General features: G+C 49.6%; 1 protein-coding gene across 1 annotated transcript in view; it reads left to right on the top strand.

Annotated features, from left to right (window-relative positions):
* FLCN (folliculin) overlaps positions 1 to 16,663 on the top strand; it is a 19,402-nt gene extending 2,739 nt beyond the window's left edge. The window contains exons 2-12 of the mRNA XM_008584257.1: positions 2,894 to 3,167; positions 4,500 to 4,646; positions 5,756 to 5,977; positions 6,589 to 6,749; positions 8,464 to 8,555; positions 10,830 to 11,020; positions 12,544 to 12,657; positions 13,475 to 13,598; positions 14,738 to 14,869; positions 15,146 to 15,251; positions 15,778 to 16,663. Coding sequence (XP_008582479.1) covers positions 2,919 to 3,167; positions 4,500 to 4,646; positions 5,756 to 5,977; positions 6,589 to 6,749; positions 8,464 to 8,555; positions 10,830 to 11,020; positions 12,544 to 12,657; positions 13,475 to 13,598; positions 14,738 to 14,869; positions 15,146 to 15,251; positions 15,778 to 15,979 — 1,740 coding nt within the window. The 5' untranslated portion in view covers positions 2,894 to 2,918 and the 3' untranslated portion in view covers positions 15,980 to 16,663. The remainder of the gene's footprint in view (positions 1 to 2,893; positions 3,168 to 4,499; positions 4,647 to 5,755; positions 5,978 to 6,588; positions 6,750 to 8,463; positions 8,556 to 10,829; positions 11,021 to 12,543; positions 12,658 to 13,474; positions 13,599 to 14,737; positions 14,870 to 15,145; positions 15,252 to 15,777) is intronic.
* The last annotated feature ends 3,445 nt before the right edge of the window (positions 16,664 to 20,108 follow it).

The raw sequence follows: 20,108 nt of genomic DNA, 5'->3' as shown, positions 1-20,108 counted from the left end.
AAAAAAAAAAAAAAAAAAGATGACCGGTAAGGGGATCTTAACCCTTGACTTGGTGCCGTCAGCACCACGCCCACCCAGTGAGCTAACCAGCCATCCCTATATAGGATCCGAACCTGTGGCCTTGGTGTTATCAGCACCGCACTCTCCCGAGTGAGCCACGGGCCGGCCCACTCCACGTGTTTAGACTCTGCTGCTTTGCCTCCTTCCAAGTTTTAGCGTCCAGGCAGGCCATTTGATTGGCCAAGTCTTGGTCATGTCCACACCCTACCTGCCCCGGGGGTGACAGAGAAGTCTGACTTGTGACTCCCTAATGGGGGAGGGGTTCCCAAAAGAGAACAGAGTTTGGATCCTGGTCAGGGTCCACTACTCACTCAAGACATTCGGATACTTAAATGGTTTCTTGTTATCTTGAGCAAGGAGCTTCCTGTGGTGACAGAATGTTCCATAACCTGTACTGATCAAAATGGTGGCCCTGAGCCACGTGTAGCCAGCAAGCACTTGAAACATAGCTAGTGAGACAGAGGAGCTGAGCTTCTGTTTTAGTTAATTCATATTTTTGTTTTTTGGGGTTTTTTGGGTTTTGTTTTAGTTAATCTAAATTTAAGTTGCTGCATGTGGCTTATGGTCACAATTTTGGACACTGTGGGTCTGGGGCATACATAGTCACTCTAGCCTGCCTGGCATTCCAGATCCTCCTCAAGCCAGTGGTGTGGCCTCCTGTGACATACATGCCCTGGGTGCTGGGTGCTAGGTGCTGGCTGCGGCCATCCCCACCTCTGCCTTTGCTCCCGTGGCCTCCTTTCCTGACCTTCTCTGCATGTCAGCACCCATTGGACGTGCCCCCATTTTTGAAGCCTTCTCTGATTTTCCCCAAACTGGGGACCAAGGTCTGTCTTCCCTCCTTTTTTTTTTTTTTTTTTCTTTTTGTGACCTATAAGGGGATTGCAACCCTTGGCTTGGCGTCGCCCGCACCACGCTCAGCCAGTGAGTGCACTGGCCATCCCTATACAGGATCTGAACCCGCAGCGGGAGCGCCGCTGCACTCCCAGCATCGCACTCTCCTGAGTGAGCCACAGGGTCGGCCCTGTCCTCCCTCCTTTTGCAGTGGATGAATTGCCTCCGTGAGCGCACTGGGTCCTGTGGCCTTTGGCTCGTTCCACCAGCGTCCCAGCCATGCTGCAGCTGGGCCTGGTGCAGGAGCCTTTCCGTGACTCCACACCCCAGCTAGGTGTTGAGGAACCCCCTGTTCCTGTCACTTTAGCACAGGAACTCTAAAAAGGCTTGTCTGTGCTCACTCTCATGAGCTTTTTCTCACTTCACCGGAAAGGCTCTTGTTAAGGTCACTCGTGACCTCCATGTTGTTCTGCAGGTGACCATTCCTTTTTTCTGTTTTTAATTGTAAGGTACACATAACATAAGTTTTACCATCTTAACCATTTTTACACGTACTGTTCAGTGGCATTAAGTATGTCCACACTGTTGTGCAGCCATCACCCACATCCATCTCCAGAACCCTTCATCTTCCCCAACTGAGACTCTGTCCCATTAACCACTAACTCCCCACTCTCCTCCCCCAACTCCTGGCGGCCACCATTCTACTTCCTGTCTCTGTGGATTTGACTACCCTGGGCACCACATATAAGTGGTGTCATTTGATGTTTGTCCTTCTGTGTCTTATTTCACTCAGCATAATGTCCTCAAGGTTCTTCCATGTGGTAGCATCTGTCAGAACTGCCTTCCTGTTTAAGGCTGAATAACATTCCATTCCTTCCTTGCTAACGTTCTTGTTCTCTGGTCGCTGGAATGACACTGGAGCTCTCCTGCTGCCGCTGCTGCTGCACTGCCTGCCTCTGGCCTGCGCTTCCTCCCTGCGCTCTGGAGGCCCAGGTTCCCAGCTCCAGCCCTGCATGGCCTCCCCTGTCCCCTGTCCTGCTCTGAACACACACTGCCACTTCCCTCCTCCCCTGCCACCCAGGCTCCACCTCTTCTCCCGGGTCAGTGGGAATACCTCCCCATGCCCATCCTGGCCCCCTGCAGTCTGTTTTCTGCACGTTAGCCTGAGTGAGCCTTTTAAAATGAAATTCAGATCTTCTTACGACTCTCATCAGAGCCCACCCAAGCCTCTCCAAGCTCTGGGAAAACAGGGTCTTTTCCAGGTCCATGACATCTGCTTCCCGTTGTCTCTGCCCTGTCTCCTGCTCTGCTACAGTTACTCGCAGACCCTGTCACACCCACCAGGATGGGGCAGGTGCTATTTCCTTAGGCTCTTGTAGGGGGAGCCCTGCTGAGCTGGCTCACCCCGGCTGTTCCCGCCGCCTCCGGTCATTCTCTGCCCTGGGCCCGCTGGGCCACCTTCATGATGCTCCTGACCTCAGTGAAGATGAGCAGTTTTTCACATGTCCCTTCACCCCCAGAAGGGAAGCTCCATGAGGACAGCATAATGTCACCTAAAACCATGCCCAGCATGTAGAAGGTGCTCGGTTCTTGAAACTTCTGTGACATTCTATTTGTGCCACTCCAGTGGTGGTTACCATATCTGGCAGCATTTTGTATCACTCAGGAATATGCATTCTCTTTGTATAGTCTGCCCACAGCCCTGTTGCGGTTCTGTCCAAGGAGTTTTCTGTGCAATACCTGATTCACGTCTTGCCTTCCTTTGTGTGTGGTTCCTCCCCATGGGCAGGCGCCATGTGTGTCTGTCCTCTTATCCTTGTGCATGTACCACAGCCCTGGCACACAATAGGTGCTCAGCAGTTCTGGTTGGGTGGCTGGCCTCTGCTGGATGGAAAGTCCATTGACAACACCCGAGTGGTTCCTGTGCTCAGAGGGGCTGGAGAGGTTTCATGGCATGAGCAAGCACGGGCCAGTGATGGTGTCCTCCCTGCCCCCACAGGCCTCTGGCCAGTCTCCACAGCACCATGAATGCCATCGTTGCTCTCTGTCACTTCTGCGAGCTCCACGGCCCCCGAACTCTCTTCTGCACAGAAGTTCTGCATGCCCCTCTTCCCCAAGGGGCTGGGAATGGAGACAGCCCTGGCCAGGGTGAGCAGGCCGAAGAGGAGGAGGGCGGCATCCAGATGAGCAGTCGGATCCGTGCGCACAGCCCTGCAGAAGGGGCCAGTGCCGAGTCCAGCAGCCCGGGGCCCAAAAAGTCGGACATGTGCGAGGCGAGTATCTTTGAGGTCTTAGGGATGATTTGCTCTCTGCGGGGGGCAGGGTGTGCAGGCAGGGGATGGACAGGAGACCTATGGTCCCCAGAGCAGTGGTGAGGCCTTGTGGGAAAGACAGACCGCTTCTCAGTGGGCCCTGTGGGATGTGCCTGCTTCTCTTAACATCCCTTTAGTTCTGTCCCTTCATCCTAACTTTTAGCTTTTTTAACCCACTGTGTGGGACAGACAGGTGCCATTTCCTTTCATATCCACATACTCCAGCTTGTCCTAGGCTTGGGTGCCCTCATCCCAGCACTCCCAGGTAAGGTTCCTCCTCATGGGGTCCTAGGTGTTCCTCATGATGTTGCTTCGTGAGCTCAGGGGAGTGAAGTTTACGTTCCCCCAGTGGGCTGCTACTTTGCAAGGAGGACCTGGGTCGGGGCCTGAAATCAGGGTGACCTTCTACCACAGTGTGAACGGGAATCCACCCCCATTAGTATGATTCTGCCGAGAAGCAGAGGACAACATACGGAAGGTTTCTATTGCTGGAAACGCTTGTGGGCGATCTGGGGTGGGGGCAGCAGAAAGGGGGAGAAGGGAAGGAGGGCTCGGCCAGGCCGTTGGGCAGTCCTGGAGCTGCAGTTGGGGTTGCCCTTGGAGGAATCCCGTGTGTCTGGGGCAAGGCCTTGCCTCAGTGCCCTCCCGTGCGTAGTCCTTGGGGTGGCACCTGCGGAGTGCACGGCCGCAGCACACGTGGCGGTGGCTCCAGTAGGGCCGCAGCTGGTCTGTCCCACTCCCCACAGTAGATGGTCTGGATGGTGGGTGTCTGCTCGAGCTGCCACACTGTCCTCTCTGTGCTCATTGCTGGACCCTTTTGCCTGTGGCTGAGACCAACAAGTGTTTGTTCAGGACTACAGACAGAGGGCTGGGTGGAGTAGATGACATCCCTCAGGAAACTGTCAGAGCAGGGTGTGTGCCCTTGGGCCAGCTACTTGCCATCTCAGCCTCCGTTTTGTTTTCTGTTAGATGGGGTTCTCGCTGTAATTGTCTCATAGGGTTAGCACCTTGGATCGAATGAGATAAAGTAAGCCGAGCTCTTTTCATAATGCTTACTATGTACGTGTTCAGTAGATAATATCTGTTATTACTAACCCCTTGCAATCTTCGTGGTCTCTGTGTCTTGGTTTTCCTATTTAGGAAACATTTAAATTCTCAGGTAAGTATATATCTGGAAGCCAGTTACTTTTATACAAAAAGAGGTTGAGTTTCCTAAATTTAGGTTTGCACATGAGTAAGACGGTCTGTTGTTGGCTCCGCAGCTAACAGCTTTTGTTTCCTCCTCGCTGGCAGGGTTGCCAGTCACTTGCTGTAGGACATCCAGGCTATATCAGCCATGACAAAGAGACCTCAATTAAATACGTCAGTCACCAGCACCCTAACCACCCCCAGCTGTTCAGCATCGTCCGCCAGGCCTGCGTCCGGAGCCTGAGCTGCGAGGTGAGCACCTGCGACTTCGCAGGCCGGTGTCTGTGGGAAGCTCACATGCTCCGCGGGGCCCTAAGCAAGGTCAGGGTGGGGGTTGGAGGGAAGGACTGACGTTAGTCCCCTCACAGAGAGGACTGGGCAGATGGGCATGGCGTGGAGTATGGGATGCCTCAGTTGTCAGAGCTGAAAGGATAAGGCACATAGGATTCGTTAGTTTTCTATATGGGCACTAGTTTTCACTTTAAGCACCAAACTTTTATCATTTTTCCATTCTTCACTGGCTGCTTCTAAGATGTGAACTATTTCTGGGATGTGTAGTTCACGTATCAAACATCACCTTTCTTTATTGTCTCTGTCTTTACTGTGAGTCCCGAGGGTCCTCACGGGCTGCTTCTAAGATGTGAACTATTTCTGGGATGTGTAGTTCGCGTATCAAACATCACCTTTCTTTATTGTCTCTGTCTTTACTGTGAGTCCCGAGGGTCCTCACGGACTGCTGTCAGAGCCTCTTGGAGAGAAAATCAATTTGTTTCCTAACTACATGGCTGCTGCTGCTGAGCTTGAATCTTAGCTTTTAGGTTTTTGTCTGTCACAAGGAATTCATGATTCTGTTACTAATGCCTGGGTGCCTGGTGTGCATCCGATCAGACACACGGGCTCCTGCACTGTTGGTCCTCACCTCCTGCTGCTGCTGCATGCCTGCCTCCAGCCGCTTCCCTCCTTTCACGTACCTGCTGCTGGTCTGCTAGTAAGCAATGGCCAGGTCTGTTAGAATTGTGTGTTAAGAAAGAGTATGACAGGAGGGAGGAACGGAAGTCTTTTTGTAAGAATGAGGTGTACAGATTTTATGATATGGACTGTGCAGTGGCTGTTTTGGCCACTGGCTCTTCAGTATATTTGGATGAGTACATTGGCACATTTGAGTCTAGGATGGATGTAATAGTTGTACAGGAGTCATCTGTGGCTCAGGGTTGAAAAAAGTGAGGACCTAGTTCACTGGCCTTGCACCATGATAGCAGACATTATCTTTAGGAGGTGCGAGCACAGGGACAGGTGAATACCTCAGGAGCAGGCTTTGGCTTGGTGTCACTGACGGGAGGAGTCACTGTCCCTTCCTCCAGGTCTGCCCTGGCCGGGAAGGCCCCATCTTCTTCGGGGATGAGCAGCATGGTTTTGTGTTCAGCCACACATTCTTCATCAAGGATAGCCTGGCCAGGGGCTTCCAGCGCTGGTACAGCATCATCACCATCATGATGGACCGGATCTACCTCATCAACTCCTGGCCCTTCCTGCTGGGGAAGGTCCGGGGAATCATCGACGAGCTCCAGGGCAAGGCTCTCAAGGTGACGTGGCAGTGAGGTGTGCGGGTGGTAGGGGGCCTGGCAGGGCAGGAGTCGCAGTTGGGAGCCCAGGCAGCCCTGTTCCTCTTGGCCTTGCGGCTGCTGCACTACCTGAACCATAGGGTCTTGGCTGCAGAGTTGGGGCCATGGTAAGGAGCCTCCCAGTCAGTATCACAGTTGCCCTCATCCTGATTCTCGCTCAGCCCTGGTTTCCTTGCTGCAGTCAGATGCCCGGTTTCATCTCTGGTGTCTCTGCTTCCTCTGACCTTTATTTCCGACACTGTCCGTTAATCCTGTGGCGACCCACTCCCTAATGTAGACCTGCAGCTGTAGCAAAGCCTCTTGGGCCAGGCCAGGTTGTGCCTGATAAAGCCAGCCCTCAAACCACAGGCTGGTGCTTGCTGTGTGTGCCTTGCCCAACGGGAGTTTGCTTCTTGTCATTGCGGCAGCAGAGTGGCAGCCGTGGTGCAGCATAGTTGCATGGCCCTGCTGGAAGGCAGAGGGGCCACCTGGTTTCTCTCTTACCTTGATGGCCGGTACTAGTCATGGGTCCCTCACACACCCAGGTCTGGCCAGTTGGGTTGTTAGAGGCTGCCCCTCCCTGTGCATTTCAGGTGTTTGAGTCAGAGCAGTATGGATGCCCGCAGCGTGCCCAGAGGATGAACACGGCCTTTACCCCGTTCCTGCACCAAAGGAATGGCAACGCTGCCCGCTCACTGACGTCCCTGACAAGCGATGACAACTTGTGGGCATGCCTGCACACCTCCTTTGCTTGGTAATGAGTCTCAGGTCTTGTAGCAACTGTGAGAATCAGAGCAGTCACTGCATAGTGGTTGGATTATCCACCAATGTGGGAGGAGACGGTCCCCGGCTGAGTTTGCGCAGCTGCCCCGGGGGGGTGGGTGGGGACCCTGTGTGCACTTAGTGCAGGACTGGCTGGAGTCCTTTTCCTCTGGGTATCTTCCCCTATAGTGTGGAAAACGTGTCTCTGCAGCTCACTTCCTAATGATATTTTAAGTTTCTGTACCAAGACCGATGATCCCCACCCTTTTTTAACAACAACAACAGACATTTATCTCATAGCTTCTGCAGGTTGGAAAGTCAAAAGTGGCTTAGTTGGGTGGTTCTGGCTCAGGGTTTTAGGAGGTTTTTGCTGGCTGGGGAGGGGCCGCTTCCAAAGTAGCTCCCTCATGTGGCTGGCATGGTGCTGGCTGTGGGCAGCAGGCCTCGGCTCCTTGCTGTGTGGACCTGGGAGCTGGTTCCCCCCAGAGTGACTGACCCAAGGGAATAATGAGGTGGGCTCTGAAACCACTCACGGCCCAGGCTTGGTGGTTATGTACAGTGACTTCCAGCACTCACCGTTTGGTAGAAATGTGCCATGTCCCTAAGCCCAGGCCAGGCAGGGGGAGGGATCAGCCTCCATCATGTGAAGGGAGGAGTGTCAGTGACCCTGTGGACATATTTGAAAACCACCAGTCTGACTTCTGCCACAAATTTTCTCTCCTCCTCCATTGCAGAATGTACTCACGCCTTCCAGAGACCCTCCCCCCACTTCCTAATTCTCATTCCTGTGCAGTACCAGCTTCAAGTCTAGGATCTCATTGTCTAAATCCAGTCTTGGATGAGGCTCCTCAGGGGTAGACCCGTGAGTGCAGCTCCTGAGGACCTGTGAACTAAAGAGAAAAAGTATCTGCTCCCCCACCCAACATAGGGCTTCTCCTGAATTTAAAAAAAATTTTAAGTTGATGAGTAAAAAGTATGTTTGTGGTGTACAGCATGGAGTTTTGATATATGTACACATTGTAGAGTGGCTAAACCAAGCTATTTAACATGTATTACCTCACATACTTATCCTTTTTTTTTTTTTTTGTAACAACGTTTAAAATCTACTCTTAGCTTCCTTCCATATTTTAAAAATCATTTTTATTACGGAAATTTTCAAACAGATCCAAAGAAGAATAAATAGTGCAGGGAACCTACCCTCCCTCACCCAGCTTTAGCAGTTATCAGCATTTTGCTGCTTTTTCTTTTGTCCCCTCACTTCTTTTGTTTGGAGTATTTTTTTAAAGCAAATCTTAGTACCATTTCAACCATAAATATAACCACAATACCATTATGTTATCCAACAAAATTGACTAATTCATTAGTATCCTTCAGTGCACAAACCATGTTCAGTTTTCTCTTTTGTTTCCAAAGTGCCTTTTGTGTTGGGATCATGACAACACCTGAAGTCTCTCTAGCCTGTGACAGTTCCTCTGTCCAGGCCACATCCCCCTTATCTCTCCCATGCCCTTTAGTGAAGGACCTTGGTCACTTGTCTTATAGAATTGCCTGCACCCTGGGTCTGACTGATTGTGTCCTGGGGTGGTGGTCAACATGTTCTTTTGTACCCGTGTCTTCTGTAAACTGGTAGTCTGACAGGCTTGAGCAGCTTCAGGTTCAGTTTTTCCTTGGGAAAAATGTGTCATAGCTGGTGCTGTCTTCTCTAGGCTCCTGAAAGCGTGTGGCAGCCGACTGACCGAGAAGCTCCTGGAGGGCGCACCCACCGAGGACACCCTGGTGCAGATGGAAAAGCTGGCCGGTGAGGAGGGGCTGCTGCCGCTGGGCCACCTGCTCTCGGCCGTGCTGGCAGGAGAAGCAGATACAGGGAAGCTTGGCTCTGAATAAGCCCCGGATGAGCCTGCGTAAAGCTTGCCCTTTGATCTTGGTGTGTTTGTTGTGATTTCTCTTTCATTTTTCTTGACAGTCACATGAAAGATTCTATTTCCCAGGTACATTGGGAAAATCCACGATTAGGGCTATCTGTAGAGAGAACTGACTGAAGGTTTTCTTGTCCATATTTTATGATGATAGGCAAGTGCTTGGCCTTGTAGACAGTCTCTTATTCATTGCTTTATAACAAACTTCTGTTTCAGTTAGACCAAAGTTTTCCATCAAGGCAGTGGTTCCCCAGCCTCCCAGGTGTCTGGGCTCTCCCCGCATCTGGGGCTCAGGGTCTTGTGCATTCACCTAACTTCCCAGGAGATCCTGGTGCATTGTGCAGCAGTCAGGACCTCTGATCTAGATCTTGGCTGAGCCTTCTGTCAGGGCTGATGTGACTTTTGGTGCTCTAGGTCCACAGTTCTGGCTGTGTGGCAGGTAAACGCACTTGTGATGCGTGTTGTGTGCAGTTTGTTACTAGTAATGCTTCCTTTGCTTCAGTTTGCAAGTGGTTGACTCCTAAATTGTTGGAGCTGTTTCAAGGCTATCCCTATAGACAAGTACTTGGCTTGCATACACTTGGTTTAGACAGGCTTTCCTGTGTGGGGAAATATAGGAGTGGGGTTTCAGTAAGGGCAGAGCATGCTCGGAAGAGAGAAGTTTGCAATCCACTTTCATATCCTCCCAGATCAGTTGGCCCCATTTGTTATGGTGCTAATTACAAATTTCTAGGCTAGTGCGGGTGGTGAGGGCAGTTTCCCTGACATCTGTTGCACAGAGAGCCAGGTCTGTCAAAGCTTGTGGCAGCTAGATGTGCAGGTACACAGGGCTCTGGGCTTGCTTTGGACTGTGTCGTGGTCATGAATCTGGGTGTAGGAGTGCGCACAGACACACACTTTAGAGCTAGACAGAGCTGGCCTCAAGCAGTGCCTCTGCTACTCACATGCACCCCTCCCTTTTGGTCTCGCGAAATGAAATGTAGATGGGATCCTTTGTGAGGGCCACGACGAAGCCTAATTGAAATCACAGGTATTTACTTCTTGCACTTTAGAGCTAGACAGAGCTGGCCTCAAGCAGTGCCTCTGCTACTCACATGCACCCCTCCCTTTTGGTCTCGCGACATGAAATGGAGATGGGATCCTTTGTGAGGGCCACGACGAAGCCTAATTGAAATCACAGGTATTTACTTCTTTATCTGTGAGGTGAGGATAATAGTGCTGACCTCAGGACAGTGGAGAGGAAAAAGTGAGATGATGCATGGAGTCCCGAGGAAAGTGCCCGACAGGATGTGCTCAGTACGCACGCGCTGTTGGCATTTTCAGGGTTGGCTTGAGTTTTCCCACAACAGTGAACAGCTTGGGGTCTTTCAGTGAGTGCTTCTGAATGTAGTATGACGTTCCGGGCTAAGGAAACAGTGACTGAGCCCTCTCTGCCCACCCCATGCTGCCCAGGACAAGGAGCAGGCAGCTGGCCACGGCCAGGGGTCAGTAACCAGCTGGCTGGTGTGGTCACCTAACGAGACTGTTGCATCTAAAGGGCAGCATGGGGCCGGCCCGTGGCTCACTCGGGAGAGTGTGGTGCTGATAACACCAAGGCCCCGGGTTCGGATCCCACATAGGGATGGCCGGTTTGCTCACTGGCTGAGCGTGGTGCTGACAACACCAAGTCAAGGGTTAAGATCCCCTTACCGGTCATCTTTAAAAAAAAAAAATCCAAAATTCTATGACACTCATGATAAATCATCTGCAATATAGACATGATAAATATAAAATGTTTAAAGAAAAAGAAAAAAATGAAGTATCCCCTAATCAAACTTCAAAAGAACAGAGTTTATAGGAATGCATTAAGAAAATTCCTTATAGTTTTGAATCCATAAAACTAAAAGTTTAAACAAAAAGTCTACTAAAAGGCTGCTGAGAACTGCTAAGCATTTTGCAGGAATTAAAGACAAAACGTTTTTGAGATTTGTCCAAACTATAAATCTTAGGTACCAAGTTCCTTCTAAATAACATGTTAGTGGGAAGTGGTTTCCGAATTCTATCCTGCTAAGCACAAGAGTGGTGATGTTGCTGAGTAGGCCGGCTACACAGGAGCCCCCAGTAACGCGCGTGCATGCACCATGTGCTAACCACAGCAGCAGCACTCAGGACGGCAAACTTAGAAGAGGAATCAGAAAGCTGGGACAACTCTGAGGCCGAGGAGGAAGAGAAAGCCGCTGTGCTGCCGGAGGGCACAGAAGGGCGGGAGCTGACCAAGTGCCCTACAGATTCATCCTTACTCTCAGATTGTGGAAACTGGCAGCCCCGAAAGCTGTCGGTCTTCAAGTCCCTTCGGCACATGAGACAGGTAGGCGGCAGAGGGTAGAGCCCCAGTCAGAAACTCGGGAGAAGAGCCCAGTCTTCTCTGTTCAACACACTTTGTCCTTTGGGCCCATCATCTTCCAAACCTGGAAGGGAGCCTCTTTGTGGGGCTGAAGGCACGGTGGGCATCAGGGGTGTATTAGCCACAGGATCAGTGTCCCCCTTTTAGTGACAATGCCAGTGTCTTGCTTCAAAGAAAGCCCTGATGGTTGGCTCCCATGGTCCTCAAATATTGTCATTCTAGAACCTTCTCCAGGGATTGAACAGCACTATTACCAGTTTGCATGCAGCCTAGACTCATTGCAGATTGAAAGTGATGGTTGTTCTTACAAAAAATTGGAATAAACCTGAATGTCCAGCCATGGTAGTTATAGCATGTCCAAACAATGGAATATCATTAAGTACAAGAAATAAAGCATACAATATGTATAGAGTGATGTGTATGTAAGACTACCAAATACAAAACAAAATCTAACACACAGCAACATTGACCTTGGTGTACAGATGGGAAAAGGGGACTGCTTAATTATGATGGCAGGTTGTCCCCTTTTTATTGTATTTTTCTGTATTTATTTTTACAATGAGCATTAATTTTATCAGAAGGTAGTTATTTCTATTTTGGAAAATGGAGTAAGACTGGTTTGGTGGCAGATCCCCATGGACACTCATTCCATCAAAATCATGTATTTGGCTGAAATCATCCTTGTGGATTGCTTCCATGGATTAGGGGTAGAGGGAATCTTGAATTCCACTGGAGGTGGGAACACTTTGAGGCTTTGGAGTTTAGTAAAATGTGATTGTAGCCTCTCTTTTTTTGTTGTTTTTTTGTTTTGTTTTCAAAGCTATGTTCAGCTTCTTAGAAGCTATAAGACAACAGGCTGGACTCTTCTAAAATGTCAGTGTCATGGAAGTTAATAGAAGGTGGAGTTTGGAGATGGGCCATTGTAGATTAAAGAATAAAGACATTATATCTAAAAGCCATCATGATCCTTTAATGGCTCCTGCATCAAAAGAACAGCAGCTATAAAGGATGTCGTTTGGAGGCATGAGCTCTTGCACGTAATGGGTATTGGCTACGTTGTATCAGTGTGGCGTGCCTGGGTGTAGTCGTGGTCCGGGTTGTTCTTTCTGTGTGCTGAAGTGTCATGGTGCCTGCAGCTTACTTTCAAATGATTCAGCAAAATTAAGTGTCTATAGAGAGAAGGTGAATGTTGCAAAAAGTGAACACTTTTCCTTCAAATATTTAAAAATAAAATTGAGAAAAAGATCTGAAGGGTGCAAGAGCTTTGGAATCCAGTTTTTGTGGGCAAAACCGGGACTTCCAACTGTCCCCTTTGGACCTTGGGCAGGCCACCTACCCTCCCTGAGAAGATAAGTGACTTTCTCTCTCCTCATCACATCTTCCTCTGATATAGAGTAAGTTTCTAAACACACAAAATAATTTCATTGGAGGGAAGAGAAAAAGTGTTTCTGTTAACCATGCAGAAAGCACCGCATGCTATTTTCCAGGTTCTGGGTGCCCCATCTTTTCGCATGTTGGCCTGGCATGTTCTCATGGGGAACCAGGTGATCTGGAAGAGCAGAGATGTGGACCTTGTACAGTCAGCCTTTGAAGTTCTTCGGGTAAGAACATCTTTTTCTTGCGTGTTCTGTGGCTGAACAGTATGGGCCTAGTGCCTGACTTCAGGTGAGGACATGTCGACTGCTCAGTGCACACCTCGCAGACGGTCCCTAACTGAACTTAAGACTTGTGCTTTTTTTCCACGATTAAAAATGGCAGTCATGGATATTTTTTATTTCCATTGGCAGGAGTCTGTGCTGTCCTGATAGGCTGATATAACTACCCTCCTAGCCCTCTGCAATCCCCGAGTCCCTCAAAGAAGCTGTGGGAGCTGGCGCAGGCATCCTCTGCACTCACATCTTCCATGACTGGGGTGGGCATACACATGCAGCACCTGTCTCCATCCGGAGGCCCAGTGGGGCGCCCAGGCCCGGGCTGGTTCTGGTGACATTTAAATCGTCAGGAAGCATGTGCATGTCTGCCGACCGTCTAGGCCTTCAAGGGGACAAAAGTGAATATGACACAGTCTCACAAACAGCTTTTCATCTCTGTGGGACTGGGGGAGAGACACATCTGAGAAGGCAAAGCCTGATGTCAGAGTTAACACACAGAGCAAGAGGCAGCACACGTGGGTGTGTGACGGATGGCCTCGTGGTGGGAGACACCCTCTTGGGACTGAGCTGCCTGAGAAGGCAAAGCCTGATGTCAGAGTTAACACACAGAGCAAGAGGCGGCACACGTGGGTGTGTGACGGATGGCCTCGTGGTGGGAGACACCCTCTTGGGACTGAGCTGCAGGGGCGTGTGGGGTTGGTATGTAGGCAGGCCAGGACTGAGGATGTCCTTGCTGCTGTGGGCTGAGTGGCTCTGTCCTCTGCAGACCATGCTGCCTGTGGGCTGTGCCCGTGTCATCCCATACAGCAGCCAGTATGAGGAGGCCTATCGCTGCAACTTCCTGGGGCTCAGCCCGCACGTGCAGATCCCCCACCACGTGCTGTGCTCAGGTGCGTGCCCTTCTTTCCTGCTGTGGGGAGTCCTCACACATCAGGGCCCTGAGGTGGAGCTGGATCTCAGTCATGGATTTGGGGATGCTGCCTGCTGTCCTCAGAGGCAGGGGAACCCACAACTTAGGGCCAGTTTTCCCAGTGGCTTTGCGTAAGGGGTGGACTGGACAACCTGATAGTGAGGGTGGCTTGCAGGGCCTGTGGTTCTCAGTAGGCCAAGGGTCACGGTCCCGGGGGTGGGAGAGTGTATGTCCACCGAGAACACCACGCCTGGATGGCTGGGGGACTGTTGTACTCCTGGCAAGTCAGTTCCCCCGAAGTTCAGGAGACTTGCTGGTCTGTGACAGCGTGCCTGCCGCGTTCTGTGAGTCTCGCCCACTTCCTTTCCTCCTGTCCCTTCCTCACCCTCTCTGGTTTTTCTTTTCCTTTCACATGCCTGAGTCTCTGACAGTCATTAGTGCTGCCCTTTGCCCTGATGCGCTCTGCCTGTGACAGAACCAGGAAGGTAGTTGACACCCCCGTCTTTTATTTGGGGGTGTCTAGGAGTCAGCTGGGTTCAAAGCCCGCCCTCCCCAGGCAAGTAGTGGCTTCTCTGAGGACATCTGTGAGAGGTGGTCACTGCACTGGTGGGCTCACTGGCACACGTCCAGCCCAGAGCCAGCAGCAGCCTTGAGCAGACTCTGTACAGCACGTGGGCTGGGTCCTGAGTCCTGAGAGGCAGTGCCCTTTCTCTGGGCAGCTTTAGGAACACTGGCTCTGGTTTCGGAGATGGGCTTGAAGTCCTTATCACTTCTCTGAGCCTCGTCTGTTTTCCCATGCATAAAATCGGGGTAATAGTGGGACCATCTTTATAGAGTTGCTTAGTATGAAGTAAATTGATGTATATAAAGTAACTTATGATTATTGGCACATAGTAAATTATTATTACTCTAACTGAGGCAAAAGTTAACCCTTAATTGTAGTCACAAATAAACTGCAAAACGTTTTAAATATCAAAGCATTAACCTCAGAAGACCTCTCTGGGCAGTGTTTTCCTCTTTGATCTGAAATAATTTGGAGTGGTGGAATGAGGGGGGCTTGCCAAGGGGGTGAAATGAGGGGAGGAGCCCTTCTCCAGACAGTGGCTTTTGTATTGCCAGAATTCGCTGTCATCGTGGAGGTCCACGCAGCCACTCGCTCCGCACTCCACTCAGTCAGGTGTGAGGACGACCAGTCTCTCAGCAAGTATGAGTTTGTGGTGACCAGCGGGAGCCCTGTGGCTGCAGACCGAGGTGGGTGTTGCTGGGCAGGTTGAGGGTTCCTGAGAGCCAGCAGGGAGGGGAGAGCCCACCCTCCACCCCTGTATGCCCTGCCCAGTGCTCATACCCCTACCCTGTGGTCATGCCCCTGCCCTTGCTGTGTGCTGGTGCCCCTCCCCCTGTGCCCTTGCCCCACACTCCTGCAGTGTGCTGATGCCCCCCTGCCGCCTGCCCCGTCCCGTGCCCCCGCTGTGTGCTGATGCCCTCGCCCTCATGGCCCCCTGGCCTTGCCTCCGCCCTTGTTCCCAGTTGGCCCCACCATCCTGAATAAGATCGAGGCGGCGCTGACCAACCAGAATCTGTCCGTGGATGTGGTGGACCAGTGCCTGGTGTGCCTCAAGGAGGAGTGGATGAAGTAAGCCCACGGCCCTGCTGCCCACTGCGGCGTGGCTGCATCGGGAGGCCTTAGCATAGAGGGCAGCGCGGGCCACCTGCTGTCTCTGCCTTGCGCGGTGACCTTTGAGAGGGGACTGGTGTCTCCTGGCCCAAGCTCCCGCTCTGCAGGTGGGGTGAGGAGGACACAAAGCACCCAGAAATCTGAAGTCACACCAATTGTGTTCTTTTTTTTTTAAGAGCAAGTTATTTTATTTCCTTCTGCCTTAATTCTTAATAAATTTTTCATCAAATTCAATTAGTCAGACATTGTTCTGATTTCATATAACACAAAGAGGCTTAGGAGCAGCCAGGTTCTTCCACGACTTTAAGGAATTTAAGGACAGTCTCCTTCCTTTCTTCTCTCCTATCCCCCGGGCCTTGGGTGTCCCGCGGGGTGCATGTGAGCCGGGCCTGCCTGCGCTGGTCTGGAAGCCACCGAGCCCCAGGCCCAGAACTCTGGCGGCTGTGCTGTGCCACCTGAGTGTTCTCTTTTCTGTTTTCTACAGCAAAGTGAAGGTCCTTTTCAAGTTCACCAAGGTGGACAGTCGGCCCAAGGAGGACACACAGAAGCTCCTGAGCATCCTGGGCGCGTCCGAGGAGGACAACGTGAAGCTGCTCAAGTTCTGGATGACCGGCCTGAGCAAGACCTACAAGTCGCACCTCATGTCCACGGTGCGCAGCCCCACGGCCTCGGAGGCTCGGAACTGATCCACCAGGGCAGTCTGTCTGCAGAGCACCTCTGGAGAATGGTGGTGGCAGCTCCACGAGAGGAAGGACTGACCTGCCGTGCGGACCTTGTCCACCACGTGTGGCCATCACAGCCGGCAGCTCCCCTCCCATGCAGTCATCCGCGCCTGCGCACCCCGCCTGGGGCAGTGGGGCCAGGCCCCTCCAGGATCCAGATCCCAACCTCAGGAGAACCATGCGGGCCAGCTGCGTGTGGGGACTCTAGCGGCGGCATCCGGGCATGTTCCCCTGTGGTTGCATGTAAGTTAACCTGTAGCTTAACGATGGAGCCCCTGGTTTGTTTTACACAAAGGTGATGCTTGCTAAAGTGTCACATGGAGCCATCTTAGGTGCTCAACCCTCTGTAAATGGTGGCGCCCACCTAGTTTTATTCTGTATCACTTTGGCCTTTGTTGTCGTTTCCAGCATTTACATTTGCTGCACTTAACAGTTTTCTGAGTGTGGTGATTTAAGATAGTTTCATCATCCCACCAGACATTTTTAACACAGCTTCATGGCTTGGAGGAATTTTCTGGCTGTTTTGCTAATTTCTTTATAGTTTTTCTTGTTTAATTTATATTTAACATGACAACTAAGTTTATATAACTAAGTATCTGTATAATGCAAGAACTTTGAGACACAATAAAGATGTATTTTTGTAAACTATTGACTACATGGTTTTATTGGTTTAATACCTGCTGTTTACTTGTGTCTGCCTATAGGAAATTGAGCTCACTTTCTTTCAGAAATACTGTGGTTTAAATAACACCAGTGCATGGCCATTTCTGTGGGTTGTGAAGTTCAAGCTGCTTTAGTGGTCTTGGAGAGTCTTCTCAAAGTTGGTCTTTGGAGTTGATGGTGGAGAGAAGGTAACACTCATTTATTCCAAAGACATCTGTTGAGTGTCTATGACTATGTATTTAGCATTTAACATTAGGAAATGGCTCAACCCTTAAAGATAATTAAAGATATATCCGTCCGTGAGGAGGATGGCTGGAGGAATACCTGGGTGACAGTGACGGTTCTTAGAACTGCAAGTTCTATGTTTTGTTCATCTAATCAGAGTAGGAGGGGATTCCTGGCCTGTTTGTGTCAAGGACAAATGAAGGGAAGAGATGACTGCCCACTTTGTCCTCATCTGTTTTTCTAGAGCATGGCATTCCCTGGGAACTCTGTTCTTGTGTTCAGACACGGTTTTTGCCAGTCGTCTGCCAGTCCAGTGGCTCAATCTCCTTGGTAAGTGGAGCCCGACAGAACTTAGCTCTGCATTCAATTTATGGGAGTGTGTGATCAGAATTTCCAGTGTATAATAAAACTGGCAAGAATGGGCAGGCAAGATTATACACTGACTGGTTTTTCCAGACATCTGTGGGCTTTTTTCCCCCAGAAGATGGTACAGTCCGTAAAGATTGATTCCTACTGGTTGTGAAAGTGGAGAGTAGGAGACTGAGGTGAATTTGTCCTGACCCCGAGACCCAGGCAGGCTTGGTGATTTTGTAGTTTTTCATGCTGAGTGGGAGAGACAGAAAAAAAGTTGCTGGTCTTGAGCTTTCACAGTCAGGGGTTTCCTGTTATGTTCAAGATGCTCACACTCCACTCCCTACTCAAGGGAGATGGGTCATAGAGATTCCAAAGGCAGGCAACCTGAGCATCTGTTCAGATTATTGGGCAACTACCCAAGCAACTTTCCTAAATACGTCTTTTATGCACTCCACTCCCTACTCAAGGGAGATGGGTCATAGAGATTCCAAAGGCAGGCAATCTGAGCATCTGTTCAGATTATTGGGCAACTACCCAAGCAACTTTCCTAAATACGTCTTTTATTTATTTATTTATTTTTTTGTCTTTTTTCCGTGTCCGGCAACAGATCGCAACCCTCAGTGTCGCCCCCGTACCGGACCGGGACCGGCAACGGGATCGCAACCCTCGGTGTTGCCCCCGCGCCTCGCTCAGCCAGTGAGCGGGAACCGGTCTGTATGTGGGATCCGAACCCTCGGCGGGAGCGCAGCCGCACTTCCCAAGCGGCGCACTAGCGCAGTGCGCCACCGGCCCCCTAAATACGTCTTTTAGTAATTCTTGAGATTCTATACCAAGGAGTAAATTCAATTAGATATGGTGGCATTTAACATCTTTTTAATACTTTCCAAACTTTGTCTTAACTTTTTGTTTTGAATTATAGACTTGCAGAAAAATTACAAAGAGAATTCCCATATGCTCTTCACTTTGCTTCCTGCTCATGTTAACACTGTACATAACTGTAGCACAATTACCAAACCAGTAGGTTAATGTTGGTCCTCTACTAGTAAATACAGACATTTGAGATGCACTGCTTTTCCTCCTAATGTCCCAGGATGCCACATTGCACCAAGCTGTCATGTTTCCTTGGTCTCCAGTCTGACACATCCTCAGACTTTCCTGGTCTTTTATGGCTTGACACTTTTGAAGTGCAGTGGTTAGGTATTTTGTAGAATGTCCCACAGTTTGACTGTGTCTGATGTTTTCCCCTCAGAAGAATGAGATTATGCACTTTGGGCAGGAATACCACTGAAACGTGCCCTTCTCCATGTACCACATCAGAGGGTGTGTGATGTGGCTAGATCTTATGATGATGTTAACCTTGATCACTTGGTTAAGGGCACAGTGTCTGCTGGGTTTCTCCATTATGAAGTTACTATTTCCCCTTTGCTAATTAATATCTTATGGGATGATACTTTGAGACTGTGCCAATATCTTGTTCCTCCTCACATTTTTGCTTACTAATTTTAGTATCCCTCAATGGATTTTTTTTTTTTTCTTTTTTTTTTGGCAGCTGGCTGGTACAGGGATCTGAATCCTTGACCTCGGTGTTATAACACTGACTGCTGTAACCAATGTCAATGAATTTTGACTCAACAGCCCACCAAGCTTTGCAACAAGAAAGATGTGCCTTAGTTGAGGTTGGGTTGAAGAAAACAGGATGGCTCATCAGGGAGAAGTGGTGAACTGGGAATATTTCCCAGCATTTTCTTCTTTGCAGCAGGAGTTTGCTACACTGGATGAAGGTTCTTGCCTGGACTATTCACGTGATCACCTTTGCTACCCATACGGGAGAGGTTTAAATCCTATTTGAGTAGGCAGAAATGAGTAGGTGTAGGGGAAATGGATTTTGTGCTTTGGAAAATATCCAAGTTCACATCCTTCCCTTCCTAGCTGTGTGACCAGGGGCAAGTGACTTAACCTCTCTGAGATTTAGTTTACTCACCGGTAAGATGTATTTTGCAGGGTTATTGTGAAAATTCAGGATGATAATGTTTGTGGAAGTATGTTAATATTTGCACCCTCCCCCCCCCAATCAAGCACCTAAATATGGCCAGTTGGGGGAGAAAAGGAAATAAATGACATTTATTAGCTCTAAGATTGCCTTGAAGTGGAGCAGGCTGTGCCAGGAATTTCATTCAGATAAATCATTACCTGTCAGAAACATAGCACTTTTCTGCAGGAAGTGTAACTCGTGTGCTTGGCACACATGAGAACTTTTAAACAAGTTCATTGAAAGCAGGGTTATTGGAGTATACCTGGCCACAGGCAGTTTTTTAGCCTGGCAAGTTTGGAGGTGACCTGCTAAAATTAATTCAATTGAGTATTTTTATGTCAGTTGGGTCAATTTTCTCTTGTTCAAGTCTTTTCTATCCTTGCTGATTTTCTATCTCGTAGCAACTAATGAGAATAGGGTTGAAATCTCTAACTGTAATCGTTGGATTGTCTATTTCTCCTTTCAATTCAGTCATTTTGCTGCGTGTGTTTTGGGGCTCTTTTGTTAGTATATTGTGGTTATAACTAATTTATCTTCCGAATTGACCCTTTTATCATTATGAACTGCTCCTTTTTGCCTCTAGTAATATTCCATGTCCTAAAGTCTAATTTGTCTGATAATCAGTGCGGCCAGTTCACCTCTCTTACGGTTGCTGTTTGCAGGGTATGTCTTTCTCCATTCTCTTCCTTTCAATCTATTTTTGTCTTTTTTTTTTTGGTGGCTCGCCAGTACTGTGATGCAAACCCATGACCTTGGTGTTATAAGGCTGCTATTTTTGTCTTTGAATCTACAGTGTCTCTTGTAAACAGCATATATTTG

This window comes from Galeopterus variegatus, unplaced genomic scaffold (assembly GCF_000696425.1).
Source record: "Galeopterus variegatus unplaced genomic scaffold, G_variegatus-3.0.2 Scaffold3190, whole genome shotgun sequence".
NCBI classification, from domain to species: Eukaryota; Metazoa; Chordata; class Mammalia; order Dermoptera; family Cynocephalidae; genus Galeopterus; species Galeopterus variegatus.
Note: the sequence above shows the minus strand (reverse complement) of the source record. Positions and strands in the feature narration are given on the sequence as shown.